At 36.5% G+C, this 14,414-nt stretch overlaps 2 protein-coding genes across 3 annotated transcripts in view; one reads left to right on the forward strand and one right to left on the reverse strand.

Annotated features, from left to right (window-relative positions):
* LOC139948982 (polypeptide N-acetylgalactosaminyltransferase 11-like) overlaps positions 1 to 12,512 on the reverse strand; it is a 33,547-nt gene extending 21,035 nt beyond the window's left edge. The window contains exons 1-4 of the mRNA XM_071947367.1: positions 12,080 to 12,512; positions 9,136 to 9,653; positions 7,501 to 7,670; positions 3,516 to 3,676 (exon numbers count right to left, since the gene is read on the reverse strand). Coding sequence (XP_071803468.1) covers positions 3,516 to 3,676; positions 7,501 to 7,670; positions 9,136 to 9,581 — 777 coding nt within the window. The 5' untranslated portion in view covers positions 9,582 to 9,653; positions 12,080 to 12,512. The remainder of the gene's footprint in view (positions 1 to 3,515; positions 3,677 to 7,500; positions 7,671 to 9,135; positions 9,654 to 12,079) is intronic.
* A 96-nt stretch (positions 12,513 to 12,608) lies between these two features.
* LOC139948722 (cullin-2-like) overlaps positions 12,609 to 14,414 on the forward strand; it is a 96,819-nt gene continuing 95,013 nt past the window's right edge. Inside the window, exon 1 of one of the 2 annotated variants that reach the window (XM_071947003.1) lies at positions 12,609 to 12,756. The gene's annotated coding sequence lies outside the window, so the exon portion shown is untranslated. The remainder of the gene's footprint in view (positions 12,757 to 14,414) is intronic. The other variant, XM_071947002.1, reaches the window with a different exon arrangement.

Genomic DNA, 14,414 nt, shown 5'->3' on the forward strand with positions numbered 1-14,414 from the left:
CCTGTACACGGACGCTCGTCAGAACGCAAGTCACTATGAAGTTTTCTACTTCGTACAGCCCTGAACCCTTCACAATTGTGGTCAAAACTGGTGAGAAAGTCATAGTCACCCACGTGAAAGGAGTATTCGTGAAACACTAGCCATGTGCAGAAATTGAATGCAAACTGCAAATGACGTGAATATGCCCTGTAGTCTGACCCTGCCATTCAACCATCCATAGAGGATCATGGGAGTGCTGCCCCTGAAAGGATTTCGGTTTCCCGGACTCAGAGTTTGTCGCGACCCTAGCTGTCATGGACAAATATTCTTTCCTACACAGTTGCAGACCCAAAAGACAGTGTGGCATGCATCCGAAATACAAAGACTATGTTTTTAACTGAATGAACTGGACAGAACATTGAACTCGAAATGAGTGCTACATGTACATTGAAAACATTTAAAACCTTGTTTTTAAAGTTTGTTTAAAGACACTGGACACCTTTGGTAATTGTGAAAGACAAGTCTTCTCACTTGGTGCATCTCCACATATGCACAAAATAACAAACCTGTGAACATTTGAACTCAATTTGTCATCGAAGTTAAAAGATAATAATGGAAGAAACAACACCCTTGTCACACGATGTTGTGTGCTTTCAGATGCTTGATTTTGAGACCTCAAAATCTAATTCTGAGGTCTTGAAATCAAGTTCTAATTTATAGTGGAAAATCACTTTAAGTTACTTTAGAGGGAGCAGGTTCTCACAGTATTTTATATTATAACACCCCTTGCAAGTATTCTGCCTGCTCATTGGTTTAGAGCGCGTCACATGACATGTCTTAGATTTGCTAGACGACGGCCGTGTGATAGTGCGTCGGTTTGCCATGCGCTAGTCCGAAGACTAGCACACGGCACCGTGCGCTAGTCCGACAGACTAGCACACGGCGTGCAGTACCCAGACGTCCGTTGCGTGTACGAGGATGATAAATTATTAGTCTGTAACCATTTGGGATTGCACGACACTACATGCAACACAGTAAGTAAAAGTGTTTGCAATCTGTATTCGCGTCGTCCGTGGATTGTAGCATTCAGGTCTGTAACTTATATACAAATATTGACTGCTTCGAGTGCTATGGTTAAAACTATGACTCCCGAGGTGATCCACGGAGCGTTCTATTTTCCCGAGGCGAAGCCGAGGGAAAATAGAACGCTCCGGGGATCACCGAGGGAGTCATAGTTTTTAACCATTGCACGAGTAAAAGCAGTCAATATTTGTTTTATAACACCCCAAACATTTCTAAAACCTGTATTATTATTATTAAGTTACAGACCTGAATGCTACAGTCCACGGACGACGCGAACACAGATTGCAAACACTTTTACCTACTGTGTTGCATGTAGTGTCGGACAATCCGAAATGGTTACAGACTATTAATTTATCATCCTCGTACACGCAACGGACGTCTGGGTACTGCACGCCGTGGGCTAGTCTGTCGGACTAGCGCACGGCGCCATGTGCTAGTCTTCGGACTAGCGCATGGCAAACCGACGCTCTATCACACGGCCGTCGTCTAGCAAAACTAAGACATGTCATGTGACGCGCTCTAAACCAATGAGCAGGCACAATACTTGCAAGGGGTGTTATAAATAATAATAGTACAGTATTTAGAAATGTTTGGGGTGTTATAAAACAAATATTGACTGCTTTTACTCGTGCAATGGTTAAAAACTATGACTCCCTCGGTGATCCCCGGAGCTTTCTATTTTCCCTCGGCTTCGCCTCGGGAAAATAGAACGCTCCGGGGATCACCACGGGAGTCATAGTTTTAACCATAGCACTCAAGGCAGTCAATATTTGTATACTATCAACAGCTCTCCCTTGATCAATAACAAGTAAGTTTTTATGCTAACAGTTATTTTAAGAAATTACCAAAAGTGTCCAGTGCCTATAAAAGTGTTGTACTGTTTGTGTTTGAAGAAAAAAACAAAACAAAAAACAGTTGGTTTAGTTTTTTGCCAACCGGTTTCCAAATATTGCTGAATTCTGCTAACTTAGAAGTTAAGCCCCCCAAAAGTGGTTTATATATTGTGTGCAGTTTAATGATAACAACTTTTGTTTACATCAAATCTTTAAAACAAGTTAAAGGAATTGCATTATGAGAAGCATACATGCAGTAGGTCAGGAAACAGGCTACTGTCAAACATTTTAGGCAACTTCTATTTGGTTCTCAGTTGAGATTCTGAGTGATCTTTTGCTTACAATAGACTGGCAGAGCTAGTCTTACCATGGAGAAAGGAAATAAATGGAGTTCGAACAAGCCCTACATCAAAACGACAAGGTTGGCTGGCACGGCCGTCCACTATCATTCCCAAAATTCCAATTAGCGTGGTTGGGAGAGCCAACAAGAATGATGTCTGAGACAGATGGGAATGTCCCGTGAATCGTGCGTGCGCAAATGGCTTCTTGCATGGGTTTTCATAAAATGCAAACTCTTTTACCATTAACTTTTCCAGCACTGGAGATCACTGGAAAACCACTAAAATAAAAATAAAATGATCACATAATTCCCTCTTAATGTTAGGCTGCTGTTCTGACAAAAGATGTCATCTTACCTTAAAAAAAACCTAATTTATCTAGAAAAAAACTGGAAAAGATTCGGAAATTCAACACGTATCAAAAAAACATAAATGTACTTGTAGCATACACAGCTGTTAGCTTCATCCCTGAAGATTGAACAAGCGGTAGAACATGTATGAGCAATACTAGAAGCAAACATTTAATCACCTGGCCCCAGAAACTTGTGAACATTATTTGAACATTCAATCTAGGGTAATTAATTGTATGGATGAGAATAACTTAAAGTAACCAGGTAACACAGTAACACAGTAACAACCATTTTTTAGTTACACACATGTAAGTTGGCCTAAAAGCCTTGGTTATTATATTGAAGGATCTTAGGGATTCTTAGCACAAACTTCATCCTTGAAATATAAGGTTAGGGCACAGAAGAATCCTGAGCTTTTGCATTAGTTTTAAAAACTTCCGTTACATGTACATGTATATGACTTACCTTGCATTTAAGTCACTGTACATGTACAGTGTGTCCATATTTCAGCCCAATGGTTGTTTTTCAAGCTATTTTATATGTTTATATTGCCCCCTACTGGAAAGCCCAGCAATGTCACAATTGCAATATCCAGGGATTGAAGTTGTACAAAAAGGCATAAACAAACAGATTTAAGAACCGGAATTCCAAATTTAAACCCATTAGCCAACCTACCAGGAAGTTCATCCCTTGTGCACCACATTAATGTGTAAATATGCTACATCATTATCCTAGTGGTAACATACATGTAGTTTCAATGTTCTATGCTTTAACCAAGACAAAAATACATTACAAGTGAACTATACTTTCACATGTTGATTGATGGATGTCTGCCACTAGTGTTGTTTGCTGCCGATTAACATTATGGGGTGGTTTGTTGTTGACTATGGTTATCAATGTTATTGCAATATAAGAACAATAAAGAGGCTCACCTCACAATGACTGTCTAAAAACATGAGTACATCTCCTGTAGCTAGCCTTGCTCCAATGGTGCGTGCCCTGATCAAACCTTCCCTCTGATCATTGTGAAGTACTCTTACCAGTGGAGACAAATTTGCAGAAACATAATCATCAAGTTTATTTTTCAAATGGTCTGAAAAAGAGATATTTCTAGTTAATAATTCAGACGCCATATTTCATTTCCACATATAAAATTGAAGGTCAACCAACAAAGTTCCTTTATGTGTAGATGTAGGACAAAGGATCTTAAAAGAAATATACCAACATGTGCATACAAGGCCAAGGGCGTTGATTGCTACTGAAAAGTGAGGGGGACGGGCGAGCAAGTCTTTAAACAAATCTTAACATTATTTGCACCCCATACCATTTTTTGAGTGTTCGGGCCAACAGCCCGAAACAACTCTTATTTTTGTTCGTTTTTTTTTATTATTATTAGGTGTTCGGGCAACAGCCCGAACAACTCTTTGTTATTGTTCGTTTTTTTTTTCCGTTTTTTTTTCATTTTTAATTTTCTTCTCCGAGTCGATTGTCCGCAAGAAAAAGCATAGTTGCGAAGCTTGCATTTAGTTGAAACTTTGCATGTGGGTAGACAATAACCAGCTTAGATGATACAGAAGTTGTTACGTCACGATGACGTCATCAGTTGACGAGATACACTAATTCAAAGTTTATTATTTCAAAAAATCATAACTTTTGATCTACATGAGGGATTTTTACAATCAACACATCATCGGAAAGGGCATTAAAAACTCTGAAAACGCCTCACAGACATGACCCCATTTTGATTTTGTTTTCCGGCTCAAAAGAGAGGTTGAAAATTTCAAAATTCATGTCTAAAGAACGTAAATCCCCCGTTAGTATGTGCATAAACGTTACACTTGGGCATACACACAACGTGTAGTGTATTAGCTGTGCGGGAGAGTCACACTCCAGCGATCATCCATAGAGCGCGAAAAAGCTTCATGTAGAATAGTCTTCGTTCAAGGTGTTTAACCTTTTGACCTCGTCTTCTGGTTCAAATCGAATTTATTGTATATTAACTACGACTGTACTGCGTTGATAACACCGGTTCCCGTCCGATCACTGTTATTAAGCAAAATCGGGCTTGGTCAGTACCGGTACTTGGATGGGAGACCAATTGGCGACCAAATTTTGTATTATTTATTTTTTTATTTAATTTTTTCTTCTCCTATAAATAGCTTCGTTTTTAGTCTATTTTCAAGGCGTGTTCAACCAACATTTCTTTTCCGGTTAGTTAGGCTCTTCTTCAATCGTCATTATGAATAAGGCTCCAACCACAAAAGCTGTTTTGACAATCTGTACATCATATGAAAGGGCTTTAAGTACATAGTCTATTTTCAAGACGTTTTCACCAAACATTTCCCTTCCGGTTAGTTAGTCTCTTCTCCAGTCGTCATTATGCATACGTTCCTATGCCCTCAACCACAAAAGCTATTTTGACAATCTACATCATATGAAAGGGCTTTGCGTACGTAGTCTGTTTTCAAGGCATTTTCAACAAACATTTCCCTTCCGGTTAGTTAGTCTCTTCTCCAGTCGTCATTATTCATCAGTTCACATTTCCTCGACCACAAAAGCTATTTTGACAATCTATACATCATATGAAAGGGCCTCACGTACTTCACAAAAATGGGTATGTTGGTGACCTTCTCTTGACCTTTGACCTTTTTAGACCAGAAGTGCCTGTTAAATGCTTTGAAAAGGCATTATTAAAAGGCTTTTAGGTTGAAAAGGCTTTTAGGTTGTACACTTTTTTATGCTTTACCATAAAATTATTTCACATCGAGAAAACTGTTTGGTTTTGATTTCTTTGCAATTTGACGAGCTATTAACAACACTTTTTTTATTGATTCAAACACTGACCCAACAATAGCCGGACACCTAGTGTTTGTTTCTACAAACACTATATCTAGTTGATACTTCTTCTTCTTCTTCTCTACGTCCCTTGTCCCCCAACAAAAACATCTTGTCAAAACTCGTATGAACTTGAAATTTCACACATAGTTAGCGATTTATTAGGAGAAGAAACCGTTTGAGTTACGTCATGATGACATCATCAATTCTTGAGTTATGATTATTCAAAGTTTATTAATTCAAAAAAATCATAACTTTTGATCTACACGAGGGATTCTTACAATCGAAACATCATCGGAATACTAATTGAAAACTCCGTAAACGCCCCAAAGAAGTGACCCCATTTTGATTTTGTCTTCCGGCTCAAAAGAGAGGTTGAAAATTTCAAAATTCACGTCTAAAGAACAACGTAAATCCCCATTGGTATGTGCATAGAATACACACAACGTGTAGTGTATTAGCGGTGCAGCAGAGTCACGCTCCAGTGATCATCCATAGAGCGCGAAAAAGCTTTATGAAGAATAGTCTTCGTTCAAGGCGGTTAAAACATACATGCCCCTTACAGTCTCTTCTGCAGTCTTTAATATTTCCTGAGTTCATATTTCCTAAACTAAGCTATTTTGACAATCCATACATCATACGAAAGGGGTTTACGTACTTTACAGAAATGGCTGTTGGTGAACTTTTGTTGACTTTTTGACCTGTTTAAACCTTTTAGGTTGAAATATACATCCTTTGATGCTTTACCATCACAGCATACAAGTCTGGCAAAGGTCTGGTTTAACAAAAATATTATCGATAAGGTCACCAAAAATACACTTTTACTAGATGACGTAATCATGTTGTTTTGACAGTTTTTGCAATTTGAATCATTTATTACAAATCTTGAAAACAAAGCAAGGTGTAATATTTGTTTTTTAATCCAGGCTTTTACTCCCGGAAACCGAACACCTTGAGTTTGTTCACAAACTCTCAATGTCTAGTTTTTCATTTAATTTTTGTGTTACACTTGCTCACTAATTTTTGTTTGACCAGGAGGCGAGTAAAAGGGGGTGATATTAAATGGCATGAATATATAATGCATTCATTTTTTCATGTTCTTTTAATTTCAAAGTTGAGGTTTTTGCATTAACCTTTGCACTGACGCCATTCAGCCAAAAAAACGCTAAAAGATAGTGTATATTTTTTACACGCGGCGGATAGGCCAAAGAAGCTCATTGCGAAGGCCCTATTGTAAGATATTTTATTTGAAAAATTTATTTATCACTCATAAAACAAATAAATTTTTTCAAGCATGAAAGGCTTCAAGGTGGTTTTTTTTACACGCAGCAGATTGACCATGTTGACCAGAGAAAAAAAGCTCATTGCTAAGGCCCTATCGAAAGATAACTTATTTCATTATATGAATACATTTTTAAAGACTTTAAAAGAGTTTTATTTGTCTTCCCTTGTAATTTCATCTTAAAGCAATGTAGGTCTACCTTTTACCCTATAAGGCTGTTCATAATTGTGTCCTAGTTGTGGATTTTATTATCGTTTAAATGGATATGCCTAGTATAAATGTAACAAAGATGGGCTGACTTCTTTATTTCTAAAAATGAAATGTTCAAAACTATATAACATGTCAGTTGCTTTGACACTAGCAGTCATTGTATCTGGAATTTTTTTATTTACACACACAAAATTCACAAAGAGCTAAGATTGAGCATTTGTGCGAATCGATCTTAACTGTCTAAGCAAAGTGACGTCACAATATGAAAAGATAATTTTAGCATACTTTGACAACCCATGGTATGGACCTTTGGTAATATTAATTATGGCCCAAAATAAACAGGCTTCTTTAGCGATCCAGGATGAAACTACGTGTACCTGTTATGTATTTAAAGTTGAGCCTACACAAAGTAAGTGACTGCAATGATAGTTCTTTTGGTTTAGCTACATGTACACATATTTGGTTTCCATTAATGAAATTCCAACATGCATCCTACACAGTGACGACTTCAGGAAACATGATCAGACAGCACCACATTGCCCCTTCATAAACGATTTGCTTGCCCAGTGTAAGATGATAAAGCTTCTTACCAAAATCACTGAAATCATCCAGCAAAATGATTTCATGAATGAGATTCCTTGGAGTCCTATCCAGTACACTATACACAGTGCGTAGCAAAGTGGACCATGCTTCATTGTAGAAACAAATTATCACACTTACTCTTGCACGTAGATCTGTTGAGTATACCTTGTATTTACATCTATGGAAAACACAAACAGAAATAGCAAAATGAAGTCCGTGTATCAGTTGTTGACAATTTTGCAAAGCTGCCTTGACAGTTTGGTAAACATTAAAATTACGTTGCGTTTTCCAACAGCATTAAAGGAATTTATAGACCCTTTCTCTGTGAGTTATTGTAATTTATTTGCCAATTAGCGAAGTAAAAGTTAAGCTTACACCTTTGCAGGTCAATCAAGTTTTTTAATTACATAGCTACATAGCTTCAACAAAAGCAATAGTATTTCTAACTAACTACACCAAGTGCTTGTAAATTGATTGCTCGGAACAGATCCGCAAAGAAAATCGCTGCACGTTTCATTTTTTGGGTGTATACTTCCAGTTCCATTTGTTCAAAGAGCCAACACAATTAAGCATCTTAATAGCTTATACACTGTAATTATCAGTTTATTTTATGTCATTGATTGATTGAACCCAACTTCCTATAGGCCCACTTGCCTACAATTATTTTGTTATACGCTTGTGTACATTTTATGGAATGGGCGCAATATAAATGAATAAATTATTATGTTATTATTATTACAGGTGACCAATAGACTGTGCAAGTCTCGCACGTATTTGAACTTCCGGGACCATTATGGTCCAAACCTTACGTGTTTTCTGTGAGGAGATTTTGTATAGGCAGTTATTTTAGTTTAACGTAGTTTATTACCATGAAATTACATGTAGTTGTGAATATAAAACTAATATTATAAGTGATAAACAATATGAAAGTAGAATAAATTCAAAAATATAACCAAGAAAGCATGATGATTAATTTTGAATTCAGCTTCCAGTTACTTGCGAAAAATTAAGCATTTTGCCAATTTCCGATCACAAAACTTATGTGGATGCTTGTTTTGGACGTGTGGGATGAAAAGCATTTTCATTTGTCGTTGAGGTATCCTCCTAACTGTGTCAAGCATTAATGTATTGTGTACAAAAACAAGGTTTTAGTAAATGTACATTAAGAGGGTTTCTAAAAAGTTAAGATCATGTATACATGTTAATTAATTTTGTTTTAATAATTTAAAACAAACTATTTGTGTATTTAAAATAAATGCAAAAAACATATTTCAAAAAGGTTGTCATGACTGTTTTTATTCAAACAATCATTTGACTTCAGAAAAAAATCATGTTCTTCTTTTGACATGTTTTCTCGTTCCAGTATGTGCGAGACTCACAGTCTACATGTATTTTCCTCCTACATGTGTATGTTAGGACTATCGCATAGAAACAAACAGTTAGTCATATTGCCATATATTGAAGGGAAGAATCATCTTTAAGGGAACTCAAAGCAACTCGACACCACAAACTTTCAGATAAAAATTCACCAAAGTAAAAACAAAAACATGTTTTTTTAAAGATATTACCCTTGACATTGGAAATAATAGTGGCAAGTATGATTCAGTCTTAAAGTACAATGTGTTACATACAGTAATACTTACAAAGGATTTCGAGTGTCTGTGACATTACGATGATAACCCACTCGCGTACTGACAAGCTCGTTAAAAGCATGTTTTCTGAATCCTTCATCACGCAATTGTCTATCTCCATCTGTTTTTATTATTCCCAAATCCGTAATGTCACTATCTTTCAGGCTGATACCTTGTTTTGGGTTTAGGTCATTCGAAATGTTCACTTTCCCAATTATCATGTTTTTGTTAATAAAGTCATCGTAAACATCATTTTTGGAAAGTTCTTCAGCTGGTAATTCTATATTGTTTGTAAGTTTATGGTTGATGACCAATCGATGGGGAAAACGCCTGCTGCCTTGTACAGCATCATGTTCACGTTGACTTACTTCAGCTAAAAACATATAAATGATGATAGCCCATGTAATAGATGATACCACCAGTCCAAAGCAGAAACAACGCAGATGTCGGCTGGCCATCTCTTCAAATCCTGCATCTCACACCACTCTAAAACTGTTGTTGTTTGTTTGCTGGACGAATTTGGTCACCATCTGTAGAAAATAAATACAGTCACTTTAATACTGTTATTTAACTCTCCGATAACATTAGCTGCAATAATCGCAGCTCTTTGTCGCATCCCTTAAAGCCATTATACACTTTCGGAACAGAAAAAAAAGAAAGTTCACAAATTTACAAACAACTTACAGGGTTTACAGAAGGTAATGGTAAAAGACTTCTCTTGAAATATTATTCCATGAAATGCTTTACTTTTTGAGAAAACATTATAACAATTATCAATTCTCGACAACAAGAATTACGGATTATAGTAAACACATGTCATGACACCGCAAAACGTGCGGAAACAAGGGTGGGTTTTCCCGTTATTTTCTCCCGACTCCGATGACCGATTGAGCCTAAATTTTCACAGGTTTGTTAATTTATATATAAGTTGTGATACACGAAATGTGGGCCTTGGACAATACTTTTTAATACCGAAAGTGTCCAATGGCTTTAAAGGGACTGGGTACTTTTTGTAGCACAAAACACAATGTCCACAGATTTACATTAAACTTACACGGTTTGAAGATAATGATAGTAGAAAGCTTCCCTAAAAATATTACTTGCTGGGGTGCTGTAGTTTTTGAGAAATTGGTAAAACAATGTCACTAAGCTTGGGCGATATCGATTTATTTTATTCACGATATATCGCCGACAATATATCGCAATATTCGATATAATCGCGATTAATTAAATTTGACATCATCAGTCTTGTAACTCCAAGTGAAAGTTGTAGAAGAGACAGTCATAGCATAAGAGAGGTGTTCTAATGACCTATTCTTCTGGTTTTACTCCAAACCTATGGGGTGCAAGATGTCTCAGCTAGCAATACATCGCAATATTTAATCGATATCGCGATATATCGCGATATATCGCGACTATCGATATTTCGATTAAAACCAAATCCATCCGATATCAAAATCGTTTCCAAATTAATATCGCGATATTCGATAGTATCGTGATATCGCCCAACCTTAAATGTCACAAAAGTTTTTGTCTCAGGAGACGGAAATTATTTTATCATCGTATGCTACTAGTGCTAGTACACTGTAGGCAATGTACATGATAAATTATGTTTGTCTCCCGAGACAAAAACTATTTTCGAGATCATAGAGCACCTTCAAGATGTCGGCACCATAGCTAGACTGACTACACAGTTTACAAAAAAAGCAAAACAATCCATTCCCAGTTATTAAGGAAATGGACCAACCAGCATGATCAGGCTCTAACATGTCTAAATAAGCATCTTAATGGTATGTGCCATCTTCTTCAGGCGGGGCAGATATGTTAACTTTGAACATGTGTGGCATGTTTTGCCGTCGGTGACAAGGCACTCGAACTTCCACGCACCTTCCAGACCTGTGCATGAAGTTCAAGCACTGAGTCACAGCAGGCTGCAACCACAATGAGTGTTCGAAATATGTTACAAAATCAGCCTCTTAAACAAGATGGCACATCTAACATTGAAAGTTCTTCGCTACACTCGCATAAAAAAAAACACTGGGACTATTCTATTGGAATCAATGTCATGTGCCTATACTCCATTAGTCTATTTTATATAACACCCAAGCAGATTCTTGCCATTGTATTGGAGGATTGTCCATCACGTGATAGCAAATAAAAGTATTATTGCACGCTGAGTCACTCACCGTGCATTTTTCGTTCCATCCAAAAAGTACAATTCTGCTTTAGTACTAGATGGATCACGTGAGGTGGTTACTATTTGGGATTCTATGGTGTGCAAATGTGGGGAAAATATAAAAATATTTTAAGTGAAAATGACATGAAACATTTTTTTTTTGATTTACTGCATACTGTAGTAAATTCCGATAAGCGTAATAAATATTTATTAAGTCTACATTAAAGATAAAATATCATAGATTGGTTTCTTATCTCCTGAAACCAAACATTACTGGTCTGAAATGGGGGGAAACGGATTGTTATGAAGTGCTAGTGCATCTGGGGGGGGGGGGGGGGGTGTTTTACTTTCATGCCTTATGATATCTCTGGATTCTAACATTTTTAGTAGCCATAATGCCTTATTAGGACAAAAATGTAATTAAATTTGTTAAGTAGTTTTGTTTGATTTATTTTGCACGCCATACCCCTAGCTTCTGAATATTCAATAAAATACCAACCAATGAAAGGTGTGAAAACATATGACGTTGCTCCAATGTCGTGCATGCATAAGCACTGTTAATGGCGGACTGCCTCTCGCAACGTAAAACCAAAACTTTAAAAAATTCCAACACACCATGAAGTGAAAGTGTTATTGTTAAAAAATTGGATAGATGATTTTAATAAAAAGAAAAAAGTTTTTGATTGTGAAAATTTTTCCTGTTATCCTACTGAAAACACATGACACAGTGACAGGATAAGTAGTATCATATGGATGGAGTGGAGTAGAAATAGATTTTACCTCCATGACTTGATTGATGTATGCAGTTTGATCACACCATGGCTAGTGTTTTGCTCCATCATGGCCACACTCCACACGTCGTCCGTACTCAACTATATTACTGCTTCCCATCTTGCAGTAAAATGACACGACGACACACACCAGACGAACTTTATGCTATAGCTAGCTAGATGTAAATAGTGCATACATTTTTATTCTTACCATTACAAGTGGTAATTGGGCTAAAATGGCAACTTTGCTTTAGTGTTTAATGTACAATTGAACCAAAATAAGAGAACAAACTGACACTGTACTCCTATTTATATTCATTTTTTTTTAAAACTCATTAATTTATTAGTAAGCGAGACCGCATTATTACAGGATTATTTATCAATACAAACTTTCCTCCATGGTTAAACAAGGGAGTACGAGTGTGTGATGTGCATGCCGCCACTTGCCGTAGCACAAAACAAAATGATAATAATTTATAAGTACTGAAGATTGAGGGCGCTATCCACGCAGTTTCTTCCTGTCTCTCTTGTTGCTTGCTGTGTGTGTGGTGGTCATCTCATCAAATGAGCTAGCTAAACCCACGGCATACTGCATCTTCTTCTTTTGGAGGATCACACGACACAAACAGAACCCAACTTTAGTTTGAGAGCAGGGCAGAGCAGAATCTCCACGTGAAGTAAAGACAAGTATATACTACTTAATCTGTTAATCATTCCTATATTATTATTTAAAGATGTGATCATCAATCATCATCATCCAGGACCATGCCATGGGATGGATGTTAAAATTGTTTTTTGTAACCAAATTTTTATTATATCCTCCGCTTACCAGTTTTCACGCTATTATGCCTTTTTCTTTGAATTGGGAAAAAAATAATGATGCCATTTATCAACCGATGCCCTAATTATCTTCGTTTGTTTATATGAAGTATGCAAACATATATTAAAACTTGATGGACATTGAAATGTCCACACCACACACCGATCTTCGATGACTTTAACTTACTCCTAGAACTATTTCGGTTTCGTCCAGCTATCGTCTCCCGTTACCGGAGACGATAGCCTCTCGCAACGGGAGACGATAGCCGGACGAAACCGAAACAGTTCTAGGAGTAACTTCAACTGTCCCCATTTGTTTTGAGTTTTTCCTGTTTTCACGACAAACGAGAAAGTATGGTTTCCCGGTGAACCCATACATGGAAGAAACATCTGCAGTGACTACAAGTGTTCTTTGAGACTCTGTGTATGACTCTATAGCCAGCAGTTGCCTTCATTTTATTCAAAATATTTTTTTATTAAATTTTAAAAATTGCCATGGTAACTTGCAAAAAATAAAAAAAAATAAAACAATTACAAAATGTGTGAATAATTACTGGCTTCCAAATCAAATTTTTATTTATTTTTTAAATAATTTTTTTTCTTAATATTTACAATACAGCGTATAAATAAACAGTGATAATTGAATTAACAAGCTGATGTTTAAATTTTAATATTAATAATAATATTGATATATGAGGGTTAAAAAATAAAAATCTCCAAAAATATTAGAATATGATATAAGGCACATGGCTTCTTTAAGCCTCGGTATTTTTTTTCAAGAATGCTCAGCAAAACATTCAGTCACATAATTTTGATCATCATGAATTGTGAATTGAAATAGTGTTTGATGAAACTTTTTCGGTGGGCAAATAAGTTTTGGTCAAGGGAGAGGAGACTCTTTGCTTGGCAAATAAAACCACACAATTTTTATCTAGGGACTGTTTACATCGCGCACAGAGAGGTAAAAGATTTGCCACGATTTTAGGGACACCTCGAAAACAGAACCTCCTACGATATAGTTTGCTTTTTTTGTTGCCTTCTTAAATAATTCTACAATTTACAAAGTGAGAAGATATTAATTTTCAATTCTTCTTGCATGTGTGTCATTGACCATCATTAAATTCTTTCCTTCTTTTCCTGCACCTGTAAATTACCTTATAATTTATATACGGTGGCACTAAATACCGGCAACTCACGACCCCTCACGACAACTCACGACAACAATTTTTAAATGCACTGAACAGAACATTTGAACGTAATTTTACCGTTAAATATGTGCACAAGAGTCATAAGCATGATATCTAAATAACCCTCCCATAAATAAACACATCCTGTTCCATTTTCCCGTATGATTACTACATGTGTACAGTATTTTTATGCTAATCATGATCGCTGCAAAAGATTACCCAGGGGCAGTCACTGCTAAACTCCGACACTCACTTTTGCAACATGGTGGGACAAAAACGTAAATCACTAAAATTATATACTGCATACTCAGTACTTTCCCGAGTCTTGTGAAAAAATAT

The sequence above is a fragment of the Asterias amurensis genome, chromosome 16 (assembly GCF_032118995.1).
Source record: "Asterias amurensis chromosome 16, ASM3211899v1".
NCBI classification, from domain to species: domain Eukaryota; kingdom Metazoa; phylum Echinodermata; class Asteroidea; order Forcipulatida; family Asteriidae; genus Asterias; species Asterias amurensis.